A 27,830-nucleotide genomic window follows, 5' to 3' on the forward strand; every position below is an offset into this window, starting at 1 on the left:
CCCCGGACCTGCGTGCTTTAGGCGGCTAGAAGTCCTCCACCACGTCTAGCTTCGATCCTATCGGTTTCAGGCTACCTGAGAGTCTGGGAGTCCTAACCCTGAACCCACCCTCCATTCTTCGGGTTGGAGCTTTTTGGGGAAGGTGGCGGGAAGTTCCACACTATAGCTCCCCTCCAGATCTCCCGCCGTTGGGCCTCCCCACGGGACAGGTGGGAAGATCCTCCTCGATCTGCCCCACCCCCCTACCCTTGCGGCGACCCGGCGCACAGAGGAGGCGGAGCGAGGTGGTGGTGGGAGATCTGTTTATTGGTGCAGGCCCAGGAGGCGCGGGCGCGGTGGCCGGTCAGAGGGCCGCGACGCAGTCGGTGCCTGTGTATCCCGGCAGGCGCAGGGCGAACTTGCGGCGCACGTCGTCTGGCACGAACCGGCCGGCCACGAAGTGGTGGCGCCCTGAGAAGCGGCCGGCGCAGCGCTTGGGCGCTGCGAGCGACACCAGTACGTCTGGCCGCAGCCCGTCTTCAGCGTCGCCGCCGGTCTCCGCGTCCCAGCCTAAGAGAGGAGGGGGCGAGCAAGGAGGATCCGGAGCTGGAAGGGTCGTCCGCCCTCAGACTAGAATCCTGTCCTTGTCTCCCCTCCCCCGCCACCGAGCCTCTGCCCTCAGGCCGCAGTCTCGCTCCCCCCACACCTGCTTCCTCTGCAGACCCAGCTTCTCTCTGACACGGGGTCTTGGTCGACCTGCCCACCCATTGAAACGGGCCTCCACCCTCAGACCAGTCTCTCTCCTTGAGGTGTTTCCTGCCCCCCTCGGACCAGAGCCTTTGCCCTCACACTTTTTTGGTCCTGCTGCCATTCTACTATTCCTCCACCCTCCTCCACCCACCCTCTACCTTCAGACTGCATCATTTCCACCTGCCATCCTTTCCCAGTTATCCCCGTGCCTCTGCCTTGGGACCTGGTTGGTACCTATCTGCATACCTGCCTCCCCACAATCCTGAGCCTCTGGACTACAGCCTCTTCCCACCCAGACCTCCCAGCCAGACACCAGCGTGGGTCTCCACCCTCAGGCAAGCCTCCCCCATCAGACCTTTCTCCTTGCCCAGTTTCTTGTCTCCAGCAGGACACACCCATCTCCCCACCAGACTTGAACATTCATCCTTCCCATTCCGACTAGAACACTCCTCCCCTGACCTAAGATCTCTGCCTTTGCCCTCACACTAGATCTTGTTATTTGACTTGGCAAGGCCTCTGTCTTTTTTTCTTCTGTGCTGGGGATTGAATGCAGGGCTTTGCTCTGTGGGGCAAACGCTCTATTACTGAGCGACATGCCCAACCCAGCCACGGTCTTGTCATCTCTTGAATGAGCATCCACCTTCAGTCTAGAGGCCTTGCCTTCTCTCTTGCCTCTGACCTGAATCCGGGGCCACTAACTAGAAGTCCCTGGTTCCTCCCTCTGACTATAATGCTTCCTTCTCTGACCCTAGCCTCCACCCACAGACTAAAGGCCCCTAACATCACTTTGACCTATCAGAGCCAATCTCTCTGTCCTAGGCTACCTGTTCAAACAGGAGCCTGCAGCCCAGATGACCCCCTTCCTCCCTCAGCCCCCCCTCCTCTGTGCACCGGACTGGGATGGCTCTGGAATCCTGAAAGCCAGAGGACATCCCCCAGAGTCCAGCCACCCCCATGGAGGGTCCTGTGGCCAGCGGCTGTTTATTCCGTCTGCCTGTCGCCTAATGGTTCCAACAGGCATGGGGCGGCGGCCAGGGCAGGCATGGCTTTGCTGGGTGAGCTCACGTCTACCCAGGCAACTGGGCCAGGGGTGGGCAGCGGGCACACGGGGCTGGGCACGGGGGGAGGAGGGGATCCAAGGTCACCTGGGGTGGCACACTTCATCTTCTCCATCATTGGGATGGGTGTGACCCTTGGCCTCAGCCAGAGAGCACACAGCATCCACTCTGGGGAAACTGAGGCTCAGATTGGGCATGCAAGCTGGGGCCACCAGGAGTCAGAGTACAGGGGCCTCCTCCCAAGCCCCCCGGGGTCCCACTGTGCCCACTTTGCTCAGCATGCCTGAGGGAATGTCCAGGCTCACGAGGGGGATGGACAGCAGCTTTAGTGTGGCCAGTGCACGGGTGCAGGGGCCCCCGACCTCGCTTGGCTCCACACCAGGACCCAGCACAGCGTCCACTACCAGCCCATAGGCATCATTAATGAGCTGCACCTGGGAAGAGAGGTGAGGTCAGGGGTGGCCATGGGGCCCCATCCTCCACCTCTGCCCACACTGGTCACCCAGTGCTGACCTCCGTAGGCAAGTAGGAGAGGAAGGGGATATCCATCTTCTCACACTGTGTGGTGAGGTCCTGGTGCAGCAGGTCCAGCGAGCGTGTGGGGTAGAAGATGGTAGGTTCGTACTCCTGGAGGGGGGACAAGGGGTCAACACTGGGGGTCCTCTCAGGTATCCACATCAGACCTCACCTGGGGCAAGTATGGCATATTCTGAAACTTGCCCCTGTGACCAAGTCCCTTGGGGACTCTTTTCAAGAAAAGGAAGCAATTTCTGCTGGGTGAAGGTGGGGTGACCTTGGGAGGCCAAGGGGTTCCTTGCTACTCACAAACACCCTCAAGTGCCGGGCACAGACCAGCCCCACTGCCCCGTTCTGCTCCGGGCCACACACCACCAACACTGTCCTCTGCTTCCTGGAGAGAGCAGGCAAAGGGAACACCTGGCAGGGGACATAGCGAAGCAAGACACTCGTGATTCCTCTTTGCACAAGTGGGGAAACTGATGCTGGGAGTAGGGGAGGGTCAGGGCTGGGGCCTGAAGGCAACAGGATTCAACAGAAAGAGGCGTTCTGCTGGGAAGAGGGCCTCCAGCTCCGCCCAAGGCCTGCGCCCCAGCGCCCAAAGGCAGTGAGGTTTGTTTTTTCCTCGCCCCAGTCAAAGACATTCCTCCACCTTTTTCCACCGCAGTGGCTGCCCTTCCCCCAGCCCATATTTCCAGGGCTAAGCTCCTCCTGGAGGCCCCAGAGTGGGGGAGAAGGAGGGGGACTTCTCCAACCCCTGCCTGCCTTGATAACTCTCTCCATCTTTCTCTGTGTCTCTCAGACTGTCTCTGTCTCTACCCATCTCTTTCCTTTGAGTCTTTCTTTCACTTTCTGTGTATCTGTCCCTCTCTGCCTGTCTTCCCCTTTCTGTGTTTGTGTCTCTGTATCTCTCAGATCCTGTGTCCTTGTCTGACACTTTCCCTCAGGTGCCCCCATGTCTGTCGGTGTGTGCATCTCTTTCTTCTTCCTTCTTCTTCTTTTTTTTTTTTTAAGTTGAACACAATTTCCTTATTTATTTATTTATTTATTTATTTTTTTGTGGCGCTGAGGATCAAATCCAGTGCCTTATGCATGCAAGGCAAGTACTCTAACACTGAGCGACAGCCCCAGCCCAGCATCTCTTTCTTTTTAACAGTTGCTAAGGGCTCTGGTGTCTGATTCCCAGCCTTGCTCTGATTCTCTGTGGCCCTGGCCCCTTCTCTCCCAGCCTCAGTTTTGCGTCTATCAAATTCGAGCAACAGCCAGGTGGTGCCACATACCTGTAACCCCAGCTACTGACCGAGGCAGGAGGATGGCAAGTTCAAGGCCAGCCTCAGCAACTTAGTGAGATCCTGTCTCAAAATAAAATAAAAAGGTCTGGGGATGTAGTTTAGTAGTAGAGCACTTGCCTAGCATGTGAAAGACCCTGGGTTCCACCCCAGCACTAGAAAAAACAAAAGACAAAAAGAAAGACAGCAAACAATGGCACTGGCCTGAAAAGCACATGGAGTATCTGGGCCGGGCTCCAGGGGCCTATGCAGTCTAAGGTCCGACTGCACAGGGGAGATTATTCTTCTCCCCAAGGTCTCAGTGTGATCTTGACCCATCATGAAAGTGCTATGACTTCCATCATTCTGGGCTGAGCCCAAGTCTGGGAGGGTGAGGACATCCTCCTGGCTAGGACTAAGGGACTTTGGAAGAATGAGGGACTTCCAGTGCAAAAAACGGGACAGTCTGGTCACCAAGCACAAGACGTTTATTGCACCGGGTGTCCTTTCATGGCTTTCATCCTCATTGATTTCCTTCTCCCTTGGATACTTCACCCAGGATATTTCATTTGGAAAAACACATATGTAAAACAAAAAAAGTTCTATCAACATAAAGATACTGAGTTTTTAAGAAAAGTATCCAGTGGTAAGAAAAAGATGAAGAAAAACAGGAAGGAAAAAGGGGAGGGGCAGGGGCAGAGTTAGGAGGAGTAGAGGGAGGGAGGGAAACTGCCAGTTGTGGAGCACTTCCCCAAGGCATTTGCATTTATGGACTGATTTGTCAGGAGGATTCATTACTCCTTTTTGGAGGAAGCTGAGGCCCAGCTTGGTGGGCCACACAGCAAGCACCCAGTACCTTTATTGCTTTCTCTCTCCTGTCATCTTGTAATGGATTCCAGCTCTTCTTCCAACCCTTGGGCAGGCACTGGCCTGCCTCTGGGCCTCAGTTTCCCTATCATCAGCACGGGTTTGTTTGGGGTGCTCAAGTTGTAGGAGGGTGGCATTTCCCATGTTCACAGAAGCAGGCAGCTAAGATATGCAGTAGTTCCCAGGGTCTGCACCTCAAGAGCCCCAGCACCATCCAAGAAATAGCCTCCACTTCTCTGGGAACTCTTGCCTCTACCCTGACCATCTCTGAATACCCTAAGTCTCAGGTCTTTTCTGGCCTGGAACAGGGCTGTTTCCCCGTCTCAATGTTGGGATGGAGTAGCCTCAAGCAAAGAGAGGATTCTTTAAGTCTGGACCATCCTGGTCACAGGGTTAATGTGCTAGACCTTAGCTCTGCTGGATCAGGTTGGGGTCAGTCAAGGGGTCAGTCAGTCGGGGGACAGTCAGAGGTCAAGTACCTTGGTCACAGCCACGGCACTAGCATGCCCGCACAACTCCACTAGCTGTTGCCGCCCAAAGCGATAATCTTCCAGCAGCTCCCGCTCCAGGGCAGCTGCCTCCGCCGTGCTGGGGGTCAGAAAATGGGGAGAGAAGCTCAGAGCCACAAAGATACACAATAGACCCATAGAAACTTAGAAGGAGCCAGAAATGTTCCACAAATGTTAAGGGGTATGTCCCCTATCCTCCAGTAGCTTCTGCAGCTGAATTGCAGATCCTCCCTCATCCTCAGTTGCCCCGGGTGAATAGCAACCATTAGGAGGTTGGAGACAATTTTGAGGAGCGCACCCTCTGGTGGTCGAAGGGGTGCATGGCAGCCAATGGTGGTTCTATTGCCGCCAAACCCAGCCAGAGGCCCCCAACTATGGCAGGAGGAACTCAGTGATGGAGAGCGAAGGACTTTGACGGGGGGAGATGGATTGACTTCAGGCAGTGAGAATCACTGAGCAAGCTCCAAGATGTTGGAGTGGGTGGAGTGGACTGGGGATGCCTGAGGAAGGTGGGTTTTGAAGGCTGCTGAGGAGTTTGATGGCTCACTCCAGGAGGTGAATGTGGGACATGTGGTTTTATTTTATTTTAATATTTTTTCCCTTAGTTGTTGATAGATCTTTTATTTATACGTGGTGCTGAGAATCGAACCCAGTGCCTCACACATGCAAGGCAAGTGCGCTACTGCTGAACCACAGTCCTAGCCCAAGGGACATGTGATTTTATAAGACCCTTTGGTGATCCTCTTCAGGGACAATGATAAAATTTAAGTATATGTGGCCAAAGAGATGGGACCACCTGGCTTGGAGTGAAGCTCTATCACCCACTTTGCTGAGTGACTGCTGGGGTCCATCTCTACTCTTGGCAAACTTAAAGGCAAGAGGGACTTTATAATTTATGGGGTCCTGTGCAAAATGAAAACAGGGTGTCCTTGTTTGAAAAATTATTAGGAATGGCAGGTGTTGAAGCTGAGCATTGTGACACATGCCTGTAATTACAGTGACTCAGGAGGTTGAGGCAGGAGGATCAAAAGTTCAAGGCCAGTCTCAGCAATTTAGCATGGCTCTATCTAGAAATAAAAAGAGCTGAGGGAGGGGGCATCTGTTGACCTAGCTGTGTGTGGTGACTCACACTTATAATCCCAGGGGCTTGGGAGGCTGAAGCAGGAGGATTTCGAGTTCAAAGCCAGCCTCAGCAAAAGCAAGATACTAAGCAATTCAGTGAGACCCTGTCTATAAATAAAATACAAAATGGGGCTGGGAATGGGGCTCATGGTCAAGTGCCCCTGAGTTCAATCCCCAGTACCTAAATAAATAAAGTGTTGAGTTCTAAGTGCAGAGACCAACCCAGCCGTTGCTTAGGGGTTTCCAAGGAGCACAGGCTTGGTGGCTGGGGAGAGGGAGAGCTGACATAGAAGATGTTCATTCCAGGATCAGGGGTTAGTCCACAGAGCAGGGACTAAAACCTGATGCCAGCATCCCCCAAGTAAGCCCCCTTCCCTTCCTGCTGGGGATCGGCAATACCCCCCATTCATCATGGTCAGCACAATGTGGAAGGGCAGAAAGGATGGCAGTGGGAAGGGGCTCCCTGGAGGAGGTGTGGAGTATGGTGGGAGGTAATCCAGGTAGCAAGAACAGCAAGGGCCAAGGGCCAGGGCTTTGTGGTGGGAACAAGTCTGGAATGCTTGAGAGCAGAAGCAGAGTGAGAACAAAGAAAGGGAGGGAGGGGAAAGGCAGGCAGGGACTCAATGCCTGACTGAGAAATGTGGTCAGGAAGACACTTCAGAGGGTCCGTGAAGATGGGGAGATGAAGGCTCAGGTAAGGGAAGTCTTGTATCTGGGCTGATACAGAGAGAAGTTAAGGGCCCGGGCTGGGGTTGTGGCTCATTAAGAGTGCTTGCCTAGCATGTGTGAGGCACTGGGTTCAGTTCTCAGCACCACATATAAATAAATATCCATTGACAACTAAAGAAAAAAAATTTTAAAAGTTAAGGATCGGCAGGGAAAAGATACCAGATGAGCAGGTGGTCCAGCTCCCAGGTAAGCACATCCGAGATGGTGTGTTCAAGTCCAGGTTGAGGACTCTGGCAGGTTGGGAACATGGCTCATTCCCCCCCCCCTTTTTTTTTTTTTTTTTAGTACCAGGAATTGAACCCAGGGGCATTTGACCACTGAGCTACATCTCCAGCCCTTTTTTGTATTTTATTTTGAGACAGGGTCTCACTGAGTTGCTTAGAGCCTCCCTAAGTTGCTGAGGCTGGCTTTAAACTCATGATCCTTCTGCTTCAGCCTCCCAAGCTGCTGGGATTACAGGCGTGTGCCACTGTGCCTGGCTTCCCCATCTTCATCTTGTGACAACTCCAGCTGCTGCCCCAATAGATCAGGGAAGGAAGTAGAGGATGAAGGGAACACCCATTTCTCCTTTCCTTCTGTCCCAAAGTTTGGATTTCTGGCAGTCACCTGGAACTTTTCTTCCTACCTAGACTAGAGTGTTAATGGGGTAAGAATCTTGGGATAGGGGACAGCAGCAGTTCTGCAAGGTAAGCATGAGATTAGAGCTCAGTGGGAGGGAAGAAGCCGGGCCAGCCATCTGCTAATGAGGGATTCAGAGGGGCTCAGTATGAGGAATTCTTTTGCTTCCCTAACCTCAGTCCCCAGACAGGGGCTGCAACCTTCGATTTCCTTGCCAGACCCAGAAGGGCTGAAGTGAACTGAATCCAAAGGGAACTGGGCCTGACATTCCCAAAATGCTTCCAGGAAGAGCAAGAAGCCCTCAGGCCAAGGTACCCCTACTGGTACCCTAGCTCTCTGGGATTCGTCTGCTTCTCTCCACCCTCACACCTCTGCTATTAATACTTACCTGGCCTTCTGCATACAGCAGTCTCATGCCTCCTTGAACTCTTCTTCAGCACCAGCTGCAGGGACTTTGAATGCTTGAACACCAGATCACATCACCTCCACCATAAAACCTGTCTATGGATCTCCAGTGCTCAGAGAATATTCAAATTTCTCATGGTGCCTACAAGCACCATGTTACGGCTCCAACCTATTGCCTTTATTCTCCCATGTTCCACCCACTCCAAGAAGCCTCATCTCTTCTCAGTTTGAGACCCCCACAGCAGGTGAAGCCACAGCTCCAGCTCCTCCAACTTACTTCTGAATCTGGACATCAGTCAGTCTCTGGACAATATCTGCCCTGAGCAGAGGCACAGGGTGGACAGTGGGCCAAGGGCTGTTGAATCTGGTTCACAGCAAGGTGTAATACTCCACCTGGAGTCCTACATCACAAGGGTTCAGAGGACACAGATCTTGACCAGCCCCAGGGCAAATGGCCTATGCATTCAAATTCTCAAAATCTGCACTGGCCTTGGCTCAGGGAGCAAATTCCCTCCCCAGGCCTTGGTTTCCTCCTCTGGACAAGACAGCCCGGTGGGTGGATTACCAAGATGTGCAAGAACCTGTGAGCTCAAGTCGGTTCTTCCAAGCTGGGGAATCGGATCCTGGGACTCCATGGTCCCTGACAGAGGGTCAGAGAAGGAAAGCCCTGGTTAGGTTGGGGTTGGCAGAGTGACTAGAGGTGCTCATGAATAATTCATGAGGGGAAGGCCTGCCTCGGATGTAGTCTCCCTGGCAACACAGCTTCGGAGGCGTCAGAAGCACAGGCAGGCTGTCTTTCCAGTCAGATGCGGGATGGGCCTCCGGTCCTCCGGCTGCAACCTAGCCGTATCCCTGCGTCCAGTCCCTCATCCCTGTTGTTTCTGCGTCTTATCTCCACCGCCCCCATCCCGGCTTCACTCCTGCCCTCAATACCAGGGACCCCCCATTGTAGCCTTATCCCTTTCTCTGATGTCACTGACCCGTTTGGACCATACTTTTGCCTCAGTTCCACCCATTCTCGCCCCGGCCATGCCCATCGCCATTTCCCTCTCCCTGGCTGACCTGAGGAAACTCCGCTCCTCAGGCGTCTCCGCAGGGTCTGGACCCACCGCACTGCTCATGGCCAAGGTGTGCGGGTGTGCGCAGCGCGGTCTCTTGGTCGCCAATGTCTTTTAAGCACATCCCTGGCGGGAGAGTCCACCCCCTCCCTTGCCCCTCCAACACACCCGCCAATCAGGAGGCGCCGCGAAGGCGCTGCGCGTGACTATTGGTCAGAGCAGGCATGACTTAACCCTTCAGTGTCAGAAGGGGAGCCTCTGAGCTGAGCCAGAGGAAGTTCAGGCTGGGATAGTGGCAAGTGAACTAAGTCTGGAGAGGCTGTGGGATCCTGGGCTGGACAAGGGCACTCCCCACCCACCGGTGAGCCCCCCGCCCCCCGCAAAGACGGGAGGATGACTCAAACCTGACTCGGGGGCTCACAGACAAGAAGGGCAGGGGCTGCTGACAGGGTTTCAGTGGTGCGGGAAAGCTAGCAGAAGACAGGTGGATCTGGGGACATCCCTGAGTATGTTTAGAGGTTATCAAGGGTCACATCTGCAGAATTCCCCATGCCACATGATCCGGTGGTGGCACCCGCCCCCCTTCCCCCCTACATCCCCCCCCACCACCACCCCTCAGTGCCCAGGGCACAGACAGGCAGGCCTCCAGAGGGTTTATTTTTTTCCTGGCGGAGATGGGGGATTGTCCAGCTACGTGTATAACATGAATCCGAAGTTGGCGTTGAGTAGTTCCTCCGAGGTGCGCAGTCCATACAGCTCGCCTATTATGGGGCTCACCCAGCGCTGTGTGTGGAACACAGATTCACCCACCTGTGGGGACAGGGGGCTATTGGTGGAGGCACAGCACTAGTTAGCACCCCCCAAGGACTAGTGGCCCCTGTGTTGGGGCCAGGAGCTGCCATTTCCCCAATCCTGGACCAGGCCACCATCACCCCACTCAGTCCTTGGCTTTCTGTAGAAGGCTGTGTGAATGACCCTCCAGCCCTGTGGCCCTGGAGGCCAGGACCCACCTTCCAGTCAGGCACATCTTTCATGATGATGGCTTCCTCCTCCAGGTTCTCTCGAAGCATCTGCAAGATCCTGCAGGGATGGCACAGGTGGTAGGGATTGAACAGGACTGCACTCGCTCTTCTGCCAGAGGTGCCCACCTCCCTCCTACTGCTCCAGCCCTCTCCCCATTGCTCTTCTTCCTTCCTTTACTTCCCCTGGCAAATTCCTACCCTGTCTCCTGCCCCTCCCGCTATGTGCCTTCCTCCAGGAAGTCTTCCCATTCTCCCCCCTGAACTCTTCACTAGGTCATGTCTCTGGCCCTCTTTAAGGGTGATGCCAGCCCTGTGTGCTCCAGAGTGCGGCTGACAATTCATGCATGCACCACGGCCATTGTCCTGGATGCATGTAAAGCCTTGTAGGCCCGGACACTCAGGCCAATAACCTCCCAACCCTGGCCAGTAGCCCTACCTGCGATCCCTTTCTGCCTGAAACAGAGGCATCAGTGCAATCCGGGCTTCCAGGTCCTCAATCTGCAAGCGCCTAAGAAACCCAGAAATTGACATTAGGACGAAGCAAGGTTCGAGTGTGTACAGACAAAATGGCCCTCAAACACCCAGGGTGCTATATGGGGGAGGGAGAAAGAAAGAGGGAGGTAATAGTGGCAGCCTGGAGGGTGGTGGTGGGAGGAGGTCAGAGCCGGAGATGAGGGCAAATGGGCGGGTGAAGGCGAAGTTGGCAGAGGCATCTGTCCACAAGACTGTTGGCTTAATACTTTCTTTTCAATTAAAAACTTTTTTTTTTTTTTTTAAATCCTAAAAATAGCCCTGCCTGATGATCACAGTGAAGGAGTGGGGACAGATTCATCACGGGGCTCTGGGCTTTAGAAAACCAAAGTTCCCTTCATCTCAAAATAACCACAGGGTGTGAGGCCAAGGCAGGCGGAGACTGTGCATCCCTCTTTTTTTTCTCCCTGCTCTCTGGCAGTTTCCAAGGTCCCCATGGAAAGCTAGTCCAATGTGTGCTTTGAGGAGGTTGATGAGCGGAGGCCCAGTGATGTGACTCAGGGAGGTCTCTGGCCATTTCCTCTCCTGTGACCCAGGGATGCCTGGCCTTAGTTTCTCTGGCCCCAGGGGGGTCACAGCTTCCGGTTTCTAAGCCCTGATCATCATCCTTGCCTGATTATCACTGACAAAAACCTGCTATGAGGCTGTCGGAGGCCTGCCCCTCAACCACTCAAGGTCTTCTACTAACTGGACCTGCAGGGTTCGTGGCCTCAAAGGCTGAAGGGTAGGTAGGCTGCTAAACATGTGGTCATGAGCGCCTTGCTTACCAGATATTTCTTGAGCATCAAGTCTAGAAATGGAAGTGAAGGTCAGAACCTATACTTCTAGGCCTGGTCTACATGGCCAAGTCTGACATACAACTCCAGCCTCACCAGCTTGGAGGTAGACTGCACTTCAGATATTATTGCATCCCTATCAACCAGTGAGGGGGGATCTTTTCAGAAGACACCCCCACTCTTCCTGAACCATGGGACCTACCTGCGCTCGCGATTCCACTTCATCATGCTCCAGTACCCAACGAGTAAAGTCCCGATACCCACGGCAAACATGCTGTAGCCTGTGGAGACAAGGAGGCACCCCATTGGTGTAACAGGTCACTGCCCTGTTGTTTCCTCTTGTGAGGGAACACCTACTTGCTGTACAAATACTCCACAAACACAAACAAGAGGGGAGGCAGAAGTCTACCCCAGAAATCCCCAGGACTTGGTGGCAACCTCAGTCTAGCATGTATTTCTTCAGACTCTTTCTCTATTTGTGAATGTCTACTGGCCCCATTCCATATAGTTCGCTTCTTGGCATGAGGCCCCATCCCCCTCTCCTTTAACTCCAGGTCACTTTTATTGTGTCCACATGCTCTACAGTCAAGTGAGGTGACACCAGGAAGCTTTTCTCTCACAAGTGGGACTGCCTGGGCTACAACACCTCTGACCCAATGCCAGGGTTTCTGGAAGGTACAGAACAGGCAGGGGCTACTGGAGAACCCAATGGTCTAGATGTTTGTGGTTTAGTGGCCCTGGTTCTTTCTTTCTTCTAGAAGGTTATATGGTTTCCAGTCAGCAGGCTGGTCCCCAACAGAAAGGAAGGCTTTGAGTGTCCATGGCTGGGTCCCAGCTCTGTGGTATCTCCTGGCCACCTGGGTCATCACCCCTGTACGCTGCCCATAGAGGGTAGCATGCAGCCACTGGAAGTAGGCAGTGCCCTGCAGAGTCACCCCAGCTAGCCCCTCGGCTTCAGGGATGGTATTGCTACCTCTGGGCTCAGCAGGGTTTGGACCCTTGCCTAGCACCCAGGGGAGAGACACAGGCCACCATGAATATTTACTGAGGACCAGCAGGAGCCCCTCCTCTAATCCTGACTGACAGGCTGAAGGCCAGCTGGGGTCTTCAAGGCGGCCTGAGTCACCTGGGGTGTGGTCCCCTCCCTGCTTCCCCCTAATCTTTTCAACTTCAGTCTCTTCTCCAGATAGGCCTGGTGGATGCTGGGACAAAGTGACAGGTTCAGACCAGTAGAACTCAAGTTAACATTCAGCAAATGAGAGCAGATAGTAGGTGAGGCCATCTCTGGGTCTCGTGGGGTGGCAGAGCAGAACTCTGGGAGTCAGGACCCCATGGTGCATGTGGGGGACAATCAGTGTATCCATCTGTCAGCTCTGGCATGGGGTTAGTTGTCTGGTATCTCTGCTAGATCTCAAGGTAAATGAGAAATGCTCAATTTTTTACCCATAGTTAAAAAAAAAGAGAGAGAGAGAGAGAGAGAGAGAGAGAGAGAGAGAGAAAGAAACACATGCTTACAGTAAGATACTTCTATGTGCCTAGAGATGTTATGGGAGTAGGAAAGCAAGAGTCCCTGGCATGAGTCCTTGGGGCAGATCCTGAGTGCTCAGGACCAGCTCTGGCTGGCCACCTACCTTGGGCACTTAGCCTTCTACCCACTAGATGAGAGTTTTCAGAATAGCAGTCTCATTGTTTTCAGCATTTATAGAGAACCTAGCACTCTCTTCCTGATTCAGCCCCAGGGGACAAACCTGGATCACTCCCAACCTTTTCTGAGTAGCAAACAAGCCCCCATAGTGATCCTTGGTCCTTCTACCTGGGCACCCAAGTGTGGACCCACCTTTAAGATAAATTCCAAAGAACAAGAGGGCTTTTAGGATGATGCAGAACCCCTGCATCAGCATGTGGTTCTTACAGGCTCTCAGGCCAAAACTCATTTTAGTCTGGTGGGGCTCAGGCTCTCAGGGTAAGTCTGTGCTTGAAAATTGCCCTTCGGATGAGGGAGGCCTAAGTGGAATATGCACAGAATGGTATGCAGGACATTGTTAAATTTGAGTAAGTTAGTTCACAGACTGGAACACTTAGCACTGAACAGATGGCAACACTCCCCAAATTGAGATATAGACTGAACACATTCCTATTAGAATACCAGCTTTTTTCCCTTCTCACAGAAATCAACAAGCACATGGTGCAATTCACATGGAAATGCAAGGGACCAGAACAGCCAAAATGATTTTGGAAAAGAGGAACCAAGTTGCAGGACTTGCACTTCACCATTTCAAAACTCATTAAGCAGCTGTGTGTACAGGACAGTGTGGCACTGGCATGAAGATAGACATGTTCATCAATAGGGGAGAACTGAGAATCTAGAAATAAACCCTCATATTTATGGTCAATTGATTTTAGACAGGGTGCCAAGATAATTCATTGGAAAAAGAAGGCTTTTCAACAAATGGGACAACTGAATGGCCAGCTATGTGCAAGAGAATGATGTGCTCTGTCCTTATCCCATACACAAAAATTAACTCAAAATGCTTCAAAGGCCTAAATGTAAGAGCTAAAATGAATGCTCTTAGAAGAAAACATAGGGGTAAGTCTCTGTAACCTTGGACTAGCCATTAGTCTCTTAGATATGCCTGAAGCACAAGTAATAAAAGAAGAGATAATTGAACTTTGCTGATATCAGAAACTTTTATGCTTCAAATGACACCATCAATTAGCTGAAAAGACAACTCACAGAATGAAAAAATATTTGAAAATCATATATCTGATAAGGAAATGGAATCCAAAATATAAAGGCTCTTTCAATTCAATAATAAAAATTAATCCAATTTAAAAATGTGTAAAAAAAATTTAAATAGACATTTCTCTAAGGAAGATATACAAATGGCCCAAAAACACAAGATACTCAACAGCAGAAGGTCACCAGGGATATGCGTATCAAAACCACAATGATACTTCACCCTTAGATGGCTATAAAAAAAAGGGCGGGATAGGCTGGGGATGTAGCTCAGTGGTAGAGAGCTTGGCTTGCATAGCTCCAGTTCTACAAAATAATTAATTTGTGCTAAGGAAGTATGGATCCGTTGGAAGTCCCATACATTGCAGGGGTGTGGGAGGTGGGGTGGGTATAATAGCATGGTTAGTGGAAAAGTTTGGTAGTTTCTCAAAATGTTAAAGGCAGAGTTACCATGATCTAGAAATTCTGCTCTTGGATGAAATTTATCCAGGAGAAATGAAAACCTATGTCCACACAAATATTTGGGCATGAATGTTCCAGCAGCATTTTTCATGATAGCTAAAAGGTAGAATCAACACCTGTAATCCTAGTCAGGAGGCTAAGGCAGAAGGGTCACAAGTTCAAGACCTGGCTCAGGACCAGACCCTGTCTCAAAATAAAAAATGGCTGGGGATGTAGCTCAGTGGTAGAGTACCCCTGGGTTCAATCCCAATATGGGTGGGGGGGGAGATAAAAACACTATACAACTAAGCTAAACCCCCAGCTAGACACACTTTAAATGAGTGAATTGTAGGGTACAGTATGTGAATGTCAATAAAAGATCCAAGATATAAAGAGCAGTCTACTAGCCTCAGAGGGAGTGAAGAGCTGGTGTGAGAGATGAGTGGAGGAGGGGCTAGATTAAAGGTGGCCTGAGCCAGCCTGACATGTTCTGGAATGCTGACAGTGAGTGGGATAGGCAGAGAGGGGAGCGAGTGCTATGCCACAAAACCTTGTACAGGACTGGAGAGCTGGGGTAGAACAGATGGAGGGGAGAGCTGATATGGACCATGGCTCACAAGAGGCAAGACTAGGAGACAGAGGGTAGGGACTGGGGTTGGGTTGAGGACTTTTGCACTTGCTGTTCCCCTGCCCTTCAGGCTCCTTTTCTGAGAGGTTGCCCTGGCCTAACTGGGATAGAGCAGACCCTGGTTATTTCAGGCTTTGCCACAACTAGAAATTCTGGCATGTTTTCTCAGCTGTACTCTGAGCACCTTGGGACAGGACCAGTGCCATGCCTTCAGTCACTCAACAACCAGATACTGAAAAAGGTACAAAAATGAAGACTGAGCCACCAGAACAGGTATTTTCCTCATCCCCGTGCAGCCAGGAAAGACTAGAGTGGGCTTATACATAAAGGGTGTGTGATTAAGACAGTGTTATTTCGCCTGCACAATGGGAGGCACTGCTGTGTCATGAACTGGAAGAAGCCAGGTAAGTCATATTTGACTTAAAAATAAAAATGAGATGCTGACTCAGGGAACCCAAGGGCACCCCAGGGCTGGGATCTTTCTGTGTCCTGGTCTGAGTGCAGGTCATATAGGTGAACACACATAAATACATGTGCTGCACACCCAAGGCGGCTGCACTAGCCTGGATGTTAAGTTATACCTCAAGAAGAAATGAGAGGGTGCTTGGGATATGGCCCGGTAGTAGAGTGTTTGCCTAGCATGTGTGAGGCATTGGGTTCAATTCTCAGCACCACATAAAAAATGAATAAGTAGCCCAAGGCTCTGGATTCCATACATAGAAAAAAGAAAAAAAAAAAGAAAAAAGAAAAAAAGAAACAACAAAAGAAAAAAGATTCAGATCATTATATTCTCCAAATCTAGCCTATAACTTGTTTTTCCAAGGCCCAGGAGCTAAAAACACAGTTACATTTGTAAATGATTGTTTTGGCAGCTGAGATCCTCTGGTCCTGAAATGCCTAAAATGTTACTTGTTTCCGTGATTCTGGGGATAGAACTCAAGGCCTGTGGTATGCTAGGCAAGTGCTCCGCTATTGAGCTATATACCTTGAGACTGACTTTTCTACTGTATGAATCTTTCTTTTTTTTTTTTTTTTTAAATCATGCACATGAATTGAAAGTTCTACTGAGCTACACCCTGCCGCCTTTTTCATCTGTATTTTGCTAAATTGCTAAGACACTTGCTACCTCCTGAGTCTGAGATTCAATGGGATTATAGATGTGCGCCCATCACATGCACAGGTTTTAAACGTGAAGTTCAATGAGTTACAGTAAATGCACTCACCCCTTAATTATATTTAAATTTTTATATTTCTTTTAAATCTGAGCCTTTTACGGTCTGTTATAATTTTCTCCGTTGAACTCCATAACAAAAGTTTGAAACACCGCCTAGAACATCTTATAAATTCCCTCTGGTTTCGGGGTTTATTCTCCAGCCTTGCTCTTGTTGACCCTGGGGACCAGGGACCAGTTTCCCCGCCTGTGAAACCCAAGGATCGCTGAGGGGACTGGGGACAGGCTATACCAATCTGTTTAACCCACTGTAAAATGGGTATAACTAAGGGGACTGACTTCCTGGGCTGTTAGAAGGAAGCCAGGCCCGCTATTATAGTAATAACAATAACTACTTCAGTAGTAATAATAATAACTACTCAACAGTTATTATTATTACTACTGAAGCCACTGAGACCCCGCGGCCTCGCGTCACCCCGTCACACCTTCGGATAAACTGAGGCCTGCTCACGTCCCCGAATCCCGCCTCCACACCCAGAGGGCTCAGACCCTGATAACGTTGGCGTGCAGCTACACTGACCCGACAGTCCGCGGCGCGGTAGGTTTCGCTTGTAGTCAATAGGGCCGTAGCCCCCTGGAGGGGGCATGTCCTGCTTCACCTTCGATGCCGCCATGCCAGGAGAACTCCAGGCTTCCGGCCTGAGGCGGAAGTGACGCGTCCGCCCGCCGCCATGCTGAGAGTGGCGGAAGCGCCAGCAAAAGTCTGCGGCGCTAGGGAACCAAAGATGTTGGGCGGTTCTCCCACCGCTCCGGAGAGTTCAGGTAGCAGGGCCCAAGTCTGAGTGTGTGGCCGGGCTGCGGTCCAACAGTCCTGATTTTCTCTTTCTCAGGCGTGAGTCAGCCCTTGTTCGCACCTGGAGGTCGCCAGGGCGCCCTGAACTTTGCACTGAAATCCCTCACGCTCACCTTTCCCCCTGGGCGATGCACAAAGGGGTCAGAAACCCCGAACTCCCCAGGGAACCAGGTCCCCGAGTTAATTCCTCCTTTCCAGGTCCCATCTCATTGGGGCTGCCCTGAGAGAACATGGTCACGAGTTGGGTAAACGAAGATGGGGGGACTCACGAAGAAACGCTCTAATCCCAGGAACAAATTCCGCTTCCCAGTGGTGGTCGGTACCCCTTGCTAGTGGCCTCTGACCAGGAACTGACCATTCCGGACGATTGAGTCACAAAGCAGAGGGGCTTAGGGAGCTCGCGGGGCGGGGTCCGGGCGGCCCCCACCCCGAGGTAGAGTGACGCCCGCAGTAACTTCACAAGGCAGAAATTGTTACCTGGGAAATAAAAGGCACCGTGGCGGCGGGAGCTCGGGAGTGGGCACATGGGGGTGCGGGTGTGCAGGTGCCAAGCGCCATGGGTTAGGCCCGAGATCGGAGTCCGGCCGCCCCCCGACAGCAGCCGCCTCCTGCTCCCCGCGCGCCCCGGGCGCCACCATGTCGGGTGACAAACTCCTGAGCGAACTTGGCTATAAGCTGGGTCGCACAATAGGCGAGGGCAGCTACTCTAAGGTTAAGGTGGCCACTTCCAAGAAGTACAAGGGTACGGTGGCCATCAAGGTGGTGGACCGGCGGCGAGCGCCCCCGGATTTTGTCAACAAGTTCCTGCCTCGAGAGCTGTCCATCCTGCGGGGCGTACGGCACCCGCATATCGTACACGTCTTTGAATTCATCGAGGTGTGCAACGGGAAGCTGTACATCGTGATGGAGGCGGCCGCCACCGACCTGCTGCAGGCGGTGCAGCGCAACGGGCGCATCCCTGGATCACAGGCGCGCGAGCTCTTCGCGCAGATCGCGGGCGCTGTACGTTACTTGCACGACCACCATCTGGTGCATCGCGACCTCAAGTGCGAAAATGTGCTGCTGAGCCCTGACGAGCGCCGCGTCAAGCTCACCGATTTCGGCTTCGGTCGTCAGGCTCATGGCTATCCAGACCTTAGCACCACCTACTGCGGCTCGGCAGCCTATGCGTCACCTGAGGTACTCCTGGGCATTCCCTACGACCCCAAGAAATATGACGTGTGGAGCTTGGGCGTCGTGCTCTACGTCATGGTCACCGGGTGCATGCCCTTCGACGACTCAGACATCGCGGGCCTGCCCCGGCGCCAGAAGCGCGGCGTGCTCTATCCCGAGGGCCTCGAGCTCTCCGAGCGCTGCAAGTCCCTGATTGCCGAGTTGCTACAATTCAGCCCATCAGCCAGGCCCTCAGCGGGCCAGGTAGCGCGCAACAGCTGGCTGCGCGCTGGGGACTCCGGCTAGGAGCCGGGGTTCCCGGGGTTCCCGGTGAACCCTGCACTGAGCCAGCGCGATGCACGCGCGAGAGGCACGCTTCCGGAAACTCCCGAAGCCGCCGCTTGCGATTGCACACGTGCTCTACCCGTTCCCTTCCCCTGCGCGGCGTGGGCCGCAATTGCCCGGGTTTGGAATCTAGTTCCTCCTCCACAATCCCGAGAGCTGGAGGGCGCATATGCATCCTCAAGTCCCTGCGAAAAGGCCCCAGGAGGGGCCAGACGAGAGGAGACGGAAGCTTTGCGCCTGCGCGGAATGAGCGTTGGTTACGCGGCAGATGGTGGCTTAGTGGAGGAGCTGCCGGCGAGCCGACATGCGTGGAGGGCGTCCCTCCCCAGCCAGCCGCGGATGCCAGATTTTCGGTTAGAACCTGCAATAAACTCGCTCTTCCTCGCAAAGTGGCTTTAGCAGTGGCCCCTTTTACGGAGCAGTGGGGAGGGAGCCGCCCGGGGAAGAAGGCTGGCGCGGTCTGCCCATTATAGAGGAAGGCATATTGAGGTTCTGTCTTCCAGTTGGGAGGCCAGGCGTCGTGGTGTTCCGAGCGACTAGGGAGACTGAGGCAGGAGGATGGCAAGTTCGAGGCCAGCCTCAGCAATTTAGCGAGGCCCTAAGCAATTTAGCGAGAGCCAGTCTCAGAAATAAATGAAGTAAATAAATAAATAGGTCTGGAGATGTGACTCAGCGGTTAAGCACCCCTGGGTTCAATCCCTGCTACCAAATAAATAAATAGTTGGGAGGATTCAAACCCCAGTCAATATATGGGATTCTCCAAATGGGGCAAATTCAGAGGGTCTCTTGTTATCTCAGGATTTCTGACAATGCTGTGTATGGGATGCTGGGTATAAACTGGGCATTAACCTATAAGGAAACAGGCCCACCCAGATGTTATTTGCCCACAGATAGGCTGTGATTGGAAGCTAGATCTTTTTGTAGTGGGGAAGCCCTCTTTGGTGAAGGTACCTTGCCTTTGGGAAGAGTTTGGGGATATTATTAGAGTGAATCCTGCTCAGTCCTCTTAGGCACCTGCTGTGTACCAAGGCCCTGGAACTCAGTGAAGAGGCTTCAACCCATCCCTGCCCTCATGAGAAAGCAAGTGAAAATTAAGTAAAATAAAAGAATTGCTTGGAAATAATTGTAAGCCAGACATGGTGGAGCATGCCTGTAATCCCAGCAATCTGGGAGACTGAGGCAGGAGGATTGCGAAGTTCAAAGCTTGCCTCAGCAATTTAAGGAGACCCTCAGGAACTTAGCAACATCCCGCCTCAAAATAAAAAATTAAAAGGGTTGGGGATGTGGCTCAGTGGTTAAGCACACCTGGGTTCAATCCCTGGTACCAAATAATAATTGTAAATTGTGTTAAACACCAGGAGGAGGAAGACCGCATCCACAATTAAAGCCATCAGTTTTTCAGGGGTGGGGACAGGGCGAGGGGCAAGTAACCAGGGATTGAACACAAAGGCACTGAGCCACATCTCCAGCCTTTTTGTATTTTATTTAGAGACAGGATCTTGCTGAGTTGCTGCTTAGGGCTTCTGTAAGTGGCTGAGGCTGGCTTTTGAATGGAGATTCTCCTGCCTCAGCCTCCAGAGTGGCTGGGTTTACTGGTATGTGCCATCACATTTAGTTGAGTCTTGAAGCTTCGAGTCATTGGAAAAGGGCAGAGGTTTGAGTAAGCCAGGAAGTTCCTGTGGCTAGAAGAGCAAGGGAGTGGGGAGAGGAGGTGGAGAACTACAAGCCCCAGGGGGACCCCACAGGGCCTGGGGGAGGTTGGGAGTTTTGGCTGCCTTGAGGTTACTAAGTTTGGTGACATTTTGCTGACATTTGTGGTGTATGAGAAATATGTCCCTCACCTAACCTGCTTCATCTGAACCTCAATGGCCCTAGAGGGAGTTTCTCAGCTGTGGGTGTTGCCATGCCAGCCACTGCTCACTCACCTTCCATGCTTTCTGTTATCTTGGAGTTTGAGCACTAGCTCTCCCCTTACCCACTTCAAATGGACTGTGGCCCCATCCCCCTCATTTTCCCCATGAGGAAACTCAGGCTAGAAGAGAGGGTGTGCTTGACCTTCAAGTTCTGACTGGATTGTCACAGCTGAGGCAGAAAACTCAGGCCTTCTGCTTTATACTGGAGGATGGAGCCTCCATGAGCCTCCACTGGAGGCTCCATCCTCCACATGCTCCTCACCTGTCTTTAAAGTGCAACCACTCTGTCCTCTTTGTTCTTGACCTGTGCCTCATCCCACCACCAAACCATTGCCCAGGCTCTTCTCACTCCTGGCGTCACTTTCCCTCCCTTCATTTGAGTTAACTTGATGTTACCTTCTCTGGGACACCCAATTCTTTCCACCTGGATGGCTACTGCCACATGCCATCAGTCCACTGATGAATCTGTAGGAACCTTTGAGGCCCTGCTCCATGGCCACACAGGCCCAGGGCCCAGTTCCGGGGGCAAAAAGTTTCAGGGACCAGGGCTATTGTCCCATTTCTCAGCTTGAGAAACTTGCTGAGACCACCGTCCAGGACTGGATCTGCCCCTGGTCCATTGAAGTGCCTATATGTGAACCAGAGAAGCACAGGGATCTTGAGGGTGGAGATAGGGCCCCAAAGTGCCCCATGTTTCTTGAGGTCAGTGTTGGGTTATGGGGCACTGGTTGGGATCTTACAGGTGGAGAACAGGCTTGGGTTTAATATCTACTCTGCCCTCTACCAGCTCTTGTGCGTTGCTGACTCAGCACACTATTGGGAGGCTATTGGGAGGTAGTCAGCTCCCAGGGTAGAGGGAAGGATGCCGCCCAAACAGCAAAACAAGGTCATATCTTATGCATTTGGAATGCAAAGTGATCCCAAGTTTCACTTTAAAAATAAAAATGTGCCAGCCACTGTGCCTGTGATCCCAGTGATGCAGGGGGCTGAGACCAGTCTCAGCAATTTAGCAGGACCCTGTTTCACAATGAAGTAAAAGTAAAAGGGGCAGGGAATGTAGTTTAGTGGTAGTAGAGTGCTTGCCTGGCATTGAGGCCTTGGTGTTCAACCTGTTACTGAAAAAAGTTTTTTAAAATGAAAACAAATGTGATGGGCTGTAGTGTAGCTCTGTTATGCTTAGATGCACGTGATCCTGGGTTTAGTCCCTGGCACCAAAAATGAAATGTGAAACTTTTAGCATCTGAAAACAAATTTTCATCAGATATCTTTCACTTTTGGAGACACAGCCCACAGCTCAAACTGTGCTTAGAATGTGCATCTGTAATATCAAGTTCTGCAGCAAAGACTACTTCTCAAGGTACCAAGCCTGAAAATTGCTCCAGAAAAAAAATCCTGCACTGACTGGAGCTTGGAGGCTGATGGGCAAAACCCATTGGGATCTTGACCCCGTCCCTCTGGTCTTGTGGGGTTAAGTTAGGTCCAGAACCTCAGGTCTTGGTGCAGATAGTGCTTAGGACCAAGGGTAGGTAGGGAGGGACACCATCAGGTAAGATGCCCTAGTTGCATTCTTTCCCCATTAAAAAGCTGCCCTGAAGCTCGGACAAAACACAGGGAAATCAAGGTGGAGGGGACAAAAGAAAAGTACAGTTGACACATTATCCATTTCTTTATTGTCCTTCAGAGTCTAAAAGTTCCTCATGATACAAAGTATGACCACCAATTCCAGTCTCTTTGTTTTGGAACTTCTACTGGTTTGGTGGCAAACATTTTTTTTTTTTACATGTTTTATTATCAAAGATTTATAGTCACAATAAATACAAGTGACAACCTCCCCACCGCCCCAAGATTCCCTCATACCCTGCACTAGTGTAACCATCTATTACACTTTGTTAAGGATTATAAAAATGTTTGCTGTCCTTTTGATAAAAGCTGTTGAAATTCTTTAGGCTAACGTCATGTGCAGCATATAACTCAGCATCAAAGAAAAACCCTACGGCAGAGTGGCATGGACCATCCTTTTCATTTCCGATATCCCTGTTATAAGAATATTTATATAGAAAAAATCTGTGTTTCTCCAGCCAATAGGAGAGTGAATGTGGAAACAAGACACAAGGAAGCAGCTGATTACCTCATTCCCTCTGCCTAGAGTGAGCTTCACAGAGGTCCTGGAGAGGTAGTTAGGAACCAAAGCTGCTCAGTGCTACTGTCCCACCCTCAGGGGACACCCATGTTCACCAAAGGTGTAGTTCATCTCAGACGGAGTCCCTATGATACAGTCAAGATGGCTAGAGCTGTGGGTGGCTCCAGATGGGAATGTGTGAACATGAACTGTCATTTCAAACTTGCCCCAACTTCAAAACAGGTGATGTCCCCACCCTAGTTGACCACAGGTTTCCAGTTGCCTTGGAGGTTTGTGTTAGAGGTAACTGGAGATTGTTATGATCAATCTTCGGGCCTGTGGGTTCCCATAGGCTCATGGCTCTCAAGAGCTAGACCCCTGCAAGGGCTCTCAAGGAAGACCAGGACTTGCCAGCACTTCAGGGAATGGCGGCTGGTTTTGAGGTGTGCTTTGCCGCTGGTAAATACCCTTAATGCTAATAAATATCCTTTCCTGGTATGGCTCAACCCCATACCCAGAGAGGTATTCAGTCATGCCTTTAGGTGTTAACAAATTTCAGCACAGAACCACCCACTTGGGGCTTTATCACACGTTATATCACAAAGAGGGAACTCAAGAAAAAAAAAAAAGGTGAACTTTCAAGACAGTCAAAATGAAAGATTAAGGCATCTCACACTGTCCCCTTTAAAAAAAAAAAGTTATGGTCATGTCACAGTATGTCATCCCTGGGAATACTCCTGGGTCACGGGATGGAGGGAAAGGTGCTGGAGGAGCCAGGGTCCCTACCACCCTGTCCTCTGCCTATGGCACCCTGGAGTCATGGTCTGTACTGAACTACAGACTGTCCTAGTTAATAGCCCTAAGTCCAAGAGGAAAAGACCAGCAAGGCTTGGATAGCTCAGGATGTGGTATGGTTGGGTGGGACTGGGCCCTCTCTTCAGACCTGGTCAACCCAAGCTGGGTGCTTAAACCCTTGAAGGACCACCCGCCCAGCACAGGGAGGACTCGGCTTGGTTGATTGATCCTGAGCTTACTGCATAGAACTGAGGTTTGTTCAACAAGAAGAGGCCTCCCAGGCGCTCCTGCTTGGGGAGTTGGAAGATTTGGCCCATGTCACTGAACAGAGAGGGCTAACAGCTCAGGGTAGTATAAGACAGGTATTTATTTGCCAGGCACACAGAAAAATGCGAGGAATAGAAATGCTTGCATACTTTTTTTTTTTTTTTTGGTGTAAAAACACACCCTCCCCCCCTCCAAAAAAAAGAGTCAATTTCCTTCCTTTCCCCTGAATCCCTGGATACTGGAATGAAAGCCACCCTTCCCTCCCCCTTCTCCTACTGTAGCCCAGCGAAGTTATGCACTCAGAACAAACAAAAAAATTGGTGAGAAATTCAGAGTTTAGCACAAAAAATTGGAACAATTTCCAAAAACTAAGTTCCTCTACTATGTGTCAAAAAATGTTTTCTAAAGACTGATGATATTCACACGTGAGCATGGGGGTTAAATGAGCCTTTATTAGAATGTTGTAGCAGTTGTGTTTGGAGAAGGCGGTCCTACAGATAAGGATTTTAAATTAAAGTCCCTAAATGCATCAGTAGGAAAATGGGCTGGAGAGGAACTGGGGAATGGCGGTGCCCAGTTTTCTTGTAGGCACACATGTGCATGTACAGGGGATACCCTCACATGGGCCCAGGGTTGGCCCAGTGTGTGGTAGACGCAGAACAGCTTCCACCTTTCCTCACAGAACCAATTTTTAAGGAGAAGGGCAAGAAATAAAAATAAAATAAAACTAAAAGCAGACCTGATCCTTTTAAAAAAACATTTCTGTAGATTCTAAAGGGGAATAGAGAGAGAAAAGAAGTCTGAAAGCAGACCCTCACAGCAACCCCCAGCTTGAAGGAAAGGCTCTAACTAAACCCAAGTGGAAATCCTTAAGTCTGGGGGAAAGCAGCTCGCCACACACCTGGAAGGCGCCTCCCAGCCTGGACACACCTGTGCGTGCTCACTGACAGGTGCACATGCCAGGGTGGCTTGAGATTGTGTCCATCAAAAAGATAGGAAAAGAAAAGGAAAAAATTTAATAAAATAAACCACAACAACAACAACAACAACAACAAAAAAACCCCACAGCAGCCCTCCCCGCCAACTTCCTGCTCAGGCTCCTGGGTGTGGCTGCCAGTTGATTCTCTCCTCCCTGATTTGAGGGCAGCGCACCTCTTCGGGAATCCCTGGGTCTCTGGCTGGGTCTGGCTGCAGTTTGTTCTTCTGCTACGTGTGGGAAGTCTGGGGGGTCTCCGAACGAGCAGCAATGGAGGCTTTCAGCTGAAGCAAGAGCCATGTTGGCTGTCCCTGTGTCCATCAGTCATCTGGGTTGGGCCAGCCACTCTGCTGGGGGGCTGCGGCACCATCAGTGAACCACCTTCCAGCGTATGGGCCTGGTGGGACTACACTGTGCACAACAGAGACCCCTGGACCTGCACGGTTTACTTTAAACTCCATCATCATGAGGTGATTGGGGGGGGTGGTGCGGAAACCAACTTCAACCTATAGGTTGCCATGGGGGAGGCAGTTGAAGACTGGGAGCCTAAGATGGGGAAAAGCAAAAAAGAAAATGAAATGCCTCGCTCGACTTCAGAAGCCCTGGGTGCCAGCCTCGCCTGAGTGTGTCACAGTGTCCAAGATGAACCGCCTGTGTGTGCCTGCTGGGGGCGGAGGGAGGGGGCCAGGAGCACAGCCAGCCCCCTGAGGTCCACTTTTCTGCTGGTGTCAGGCAAACTAAAGGCAAAGAGAGAAAGGAAGAAAGCCCACGGAAAGGTCCCTCAGTTATGATCCTTGCCCACCATGAAGCAGCACCCTTCTCCCCAGCTGCGATGAGGCTCTGCAACCAAGGACTGAGGTCTTGCTTCAGTAGCAGCATGGCCATCACTCGCTCGCAGAGGGCAGTGTGGTGTGTCCTTTTAGACCAAGGGCCAGGTGGGAGGGAGGAGGGAGCCTGTCCTCCACTGGGCCTGGCTCACACTATTTCCACGTGGCTGACTGGGGGATGGAGCGTGGTGGGATCATGTCGAGGAGGTATTCTCGCTGGCGGTCCACAGCAGAGGACGTCTTATGAACTGCCAAGCTTGGACTGACAAATGTCAGGGTCCCGCCTGCAACAGAACAAAGTGACAGGTCGAGATGGCCCCCAGTCAGCAGAGGCTCCTGGGAGAATCCTACCCACAGTGGAGGAGAGCACAGGCTGTAGCCTAGACCTTGCCCATCACACAGACAAGATCACAACCCTACCAGCCCTAAGCACTGTCATCATCCCAAATCCCAGGCCTTGCGGTAAAGAGAATGCAAGAAAACAATTAGATCACCCTGAAAACATTCCTTGGCTCTGTAGAGTTAGATGATGATTAGTCAGTTATCAGGTGCTACATGGACCAAGGTGCTTACCACAGTGCTGGGCAGAACAGTGAAACTTGCCATCAAGGGACTCGACCTCCAATGCAATGCATTAAGTCTGATGAAATAATATTTGGCCATTAAAAACAACCTGACCCTCAATTGTTTTGGGGATAAGGTCTTAGTATGTTTACCTAGGCTGGCCTCAAACTCCCTGGGCTCAAGTGATTGTCCCACCTTAGCCCCCAAGAACTGGAATTACTGCATGCTCCACTGCTGGGTTAAGAATCTTCTTCTCCCCAGTTTTAGGTAATGAACCCAGGGGCACTCTACCATTGAACCACACCTCTATCCCTTTTTGAGAAAAGGTCTTACTAAGTTGCTCAGACTGTCTTGGAACTTGCCATCCTCCTGCCTCGGCCTCCTAAATAACTGAGATTACAGGCATGCATAACTGACCTGGCTTCAGCTAAAATTTGTTTTTTGGTACCAAGGATTGAACCCATAGGTGCTTAACCACTGAGACACATCCCCAGCCCTTTTGATTTTGAGAAAGGTCTCAATACATTGCTGAGTCTGACTTTGAATTTGATTCTCTTGCCTCAGCCTCCCGAGTCATTGGAATTATAGGTGTGTGCCACTACACAAATTTTTAATGAGACTTACAGTAAACTCATTTACTCATTAAAGGGGTTCTGGCTGGCAAACACAAGAGAACACTACGCACGTGACCCAAGAGGGCAGAAGAGAGATGGAAAATCCCCTGTGGTATTTATTCTCTTGGTGTAGAAATTATTGCCACTGCCATGGCCTTGTCTTACTATATTTTCCTATTTCTACAAATAACACTATTATAACTGGAAAATAAAGTCATGATTCCCATCCAGCACATGCCAGTTTCTGGACTCACCAGAACTCTGAGCAACACTCTGCTACTTATCCTTAGAATATTTTTAGTGGAAGCTAATACATTTTATGGAACAAGGGCAAAGGACACCCCCCCACACACACACACCATGCAGAGTTAAGGCCTGCATTCCAGAAACCTGGCACCTGGGTCCTGCCAAGAGCTTCCCTCAAACCACAGCCCAGAAACCTGAGGCATTTGGGAACACCAGCAAAGCCGTTGGGAAACCATTATGCTTGATCTCTAATCCTACCAACCGATGCAGGGACTACTTGTGCCTTCAAATTTTCTTTCAAATTTTACCCTTGAACACACATACCAATTTCTTTTCCTTTCTCTGTAGTGGGTGCCAGGGATGAACCCAGTGCCTGCGCATGTTAGGCAAGTACTCTAGCCTCTCACAGTTTCCTGATGGATTTCTGGCACTATGTCCACATACACTCATTTTTTACTTTTCATATTTTTTGTTTTTAGACAGGGTCTTGTTATGTTGCCGAGGCTGGTCTCAAACTCCTAGGCACAAATAATTCTCCTGTCTCAGCCTCCAAATGGCTGGGACAATAGGCCTGTGCCACTGTCCAACTTTCCTTCTTACTTTATCGCTTTCAAATTTTCCACAAAAGTAATTTCTGACTAGCCCCACAGTTCTTATCTGTTTGTTAAACATGCCAGGCAAAAACATGTCTGGATGGTCTATATTTACAAATGTGCTGTGATCTCCAGGCCACCCATGTTCCTGTGACTAGATAAATGGCCTCCCTTTCCTGAACTATCTCTACTGATGTTCTGGCAGGGGCACATCCATAACCCCCGGGTCACTACTTGAACAAGAGGTTCTCAACTTCTGTTGCAGAAACAGCCTGATTTCTCAAGTTCTGACATCTTGTAATGGTGCCTCTTCTTCCTAAGGAGACACAGGCTGCAGGGAACAACTGAGGACGCTTGGCAACTACACTGAGAGCACTTGCC

At 51.1% G+C, this 27,830-nt stretch overlaps 4 protein-coding genes across 12 annotated transcripts in view; 1 reads left to right on the top strand and 3 right to left on the bottom strand.

The window, feature by feature from the left end:
- Positions 1-297: 297 nt before the first annotated feature.
- On the bottom strand, positions 298-9,439 carry Yjefn3 (YjeF N-terminal domain containing 3). 2 transcript variants are annotated; one of them, XM_076870168.2, is made up of 6 exons: positions 8,884-9,439; positions 4,918-5,026; positions 2,613-2,723; positions 2,301-2,414; positions 2,071-2,221; positions 298-549 (listed from the first exon to the last, which is right to left on the bottom strand). In XM_076870168.2, exons 1-6 carry the CDS (start codon positions 8,940-8,942, stop codon positions 344-346), a joined length of 750 nt encoding a protein of 249 aa, XP_076726283.2. In that variant the 5' UTR covers positions 8,943-9,439; the 3' UTR covers positions 298-343. The 2 variants fall into 2 exon arrangements, with proteins under 2 accessions (XP_076726283.2, XP_076726273.2); XM_076870158.2 differs by lacking the exon at positions 8,884-9,439 and adding an exon at positions 7,805-8,114.
- Positions 9,440-9,515: 76 nt separating this feature from the next.
- Positions 9,516-16,894, bottom strand: Ndufa13 (NADH:ubiquinone oxidoreductase subunit A13). Its single transcript, XM_076870176.2, has 5 exons — positions 16,766-16,894; positions 11,411-11,489; positions 10,338-10,409; positions 9,890-9,959; positions 9,516-9,689 (listed from the first exon to the last, which is right to left on the bottom strand). Exons 1-5 carry the CDS (start codon positions 16,857-16,859, stop codon positions 9,570-9,572), a joined length of 435 nt encoding a protein of 144 aa, XP_076726291.1. The 5' UTR covers positions 16,860-16,894; the 3' UTR covers positions 9,516-9,569.
- A 169-nt stretch (positions 16,895-17,063) lies between these two features.
- On the top strand, positions 17,064-18,496 carry Tssk6 (testis specific serine kinase 6). Its single transcript, XM_076870190.2, has one exon. The coding sequence runs from the start codon at positions 17,675-17,677 to the stop codon at positions 18,494-18,496; it is 822 nt and encodes a 273-aa protein (XP_076726305.1). The 5' UTR covers positions 17,064-17,674.
- Positions 18,497-22,095: 3,599 nt separating this feature from the next.
- The window catches only part of Gatad2a (GATA zinc finger domain containing 2A), a 110,926-nt gene continuing 105,191 nt past the window's right edge, over positions 22,096-27,830 (bottom strand). For all 8 annotated transcript variants that reach the window (XM_076845189.2, XM_076845238.2, XM_076845197.2 and 5 more), the window contains one exon: positions 22,096-25,716. In XM_076845189.2, coding sequence (XP_076701304.1) covers positions 25,586-25,716 — 131 coding nt within the window. In that variant the 3' untranslated portion in view covers positions 22,096-25,585. The remainder of the gene's footprint in view (positions 25,717-27,830) is intronic.

The sequence above is a fragment of the Callospermophilus lateralis genome, chromosome 1 (genome assembly GCF_048772815.1).
Source record: "Callospermophilus lateralis isolate mCalLat2 chromosome 1, mCalLat2.hap1, whole genome shotgun sequence".
NCBI classification, from domain to species: Eukaryota; Metazoa; Chordata; class Mammalia; order Rodentia; family Sciuridae; genus Callospermophilus; species Callospermophilus lateralis.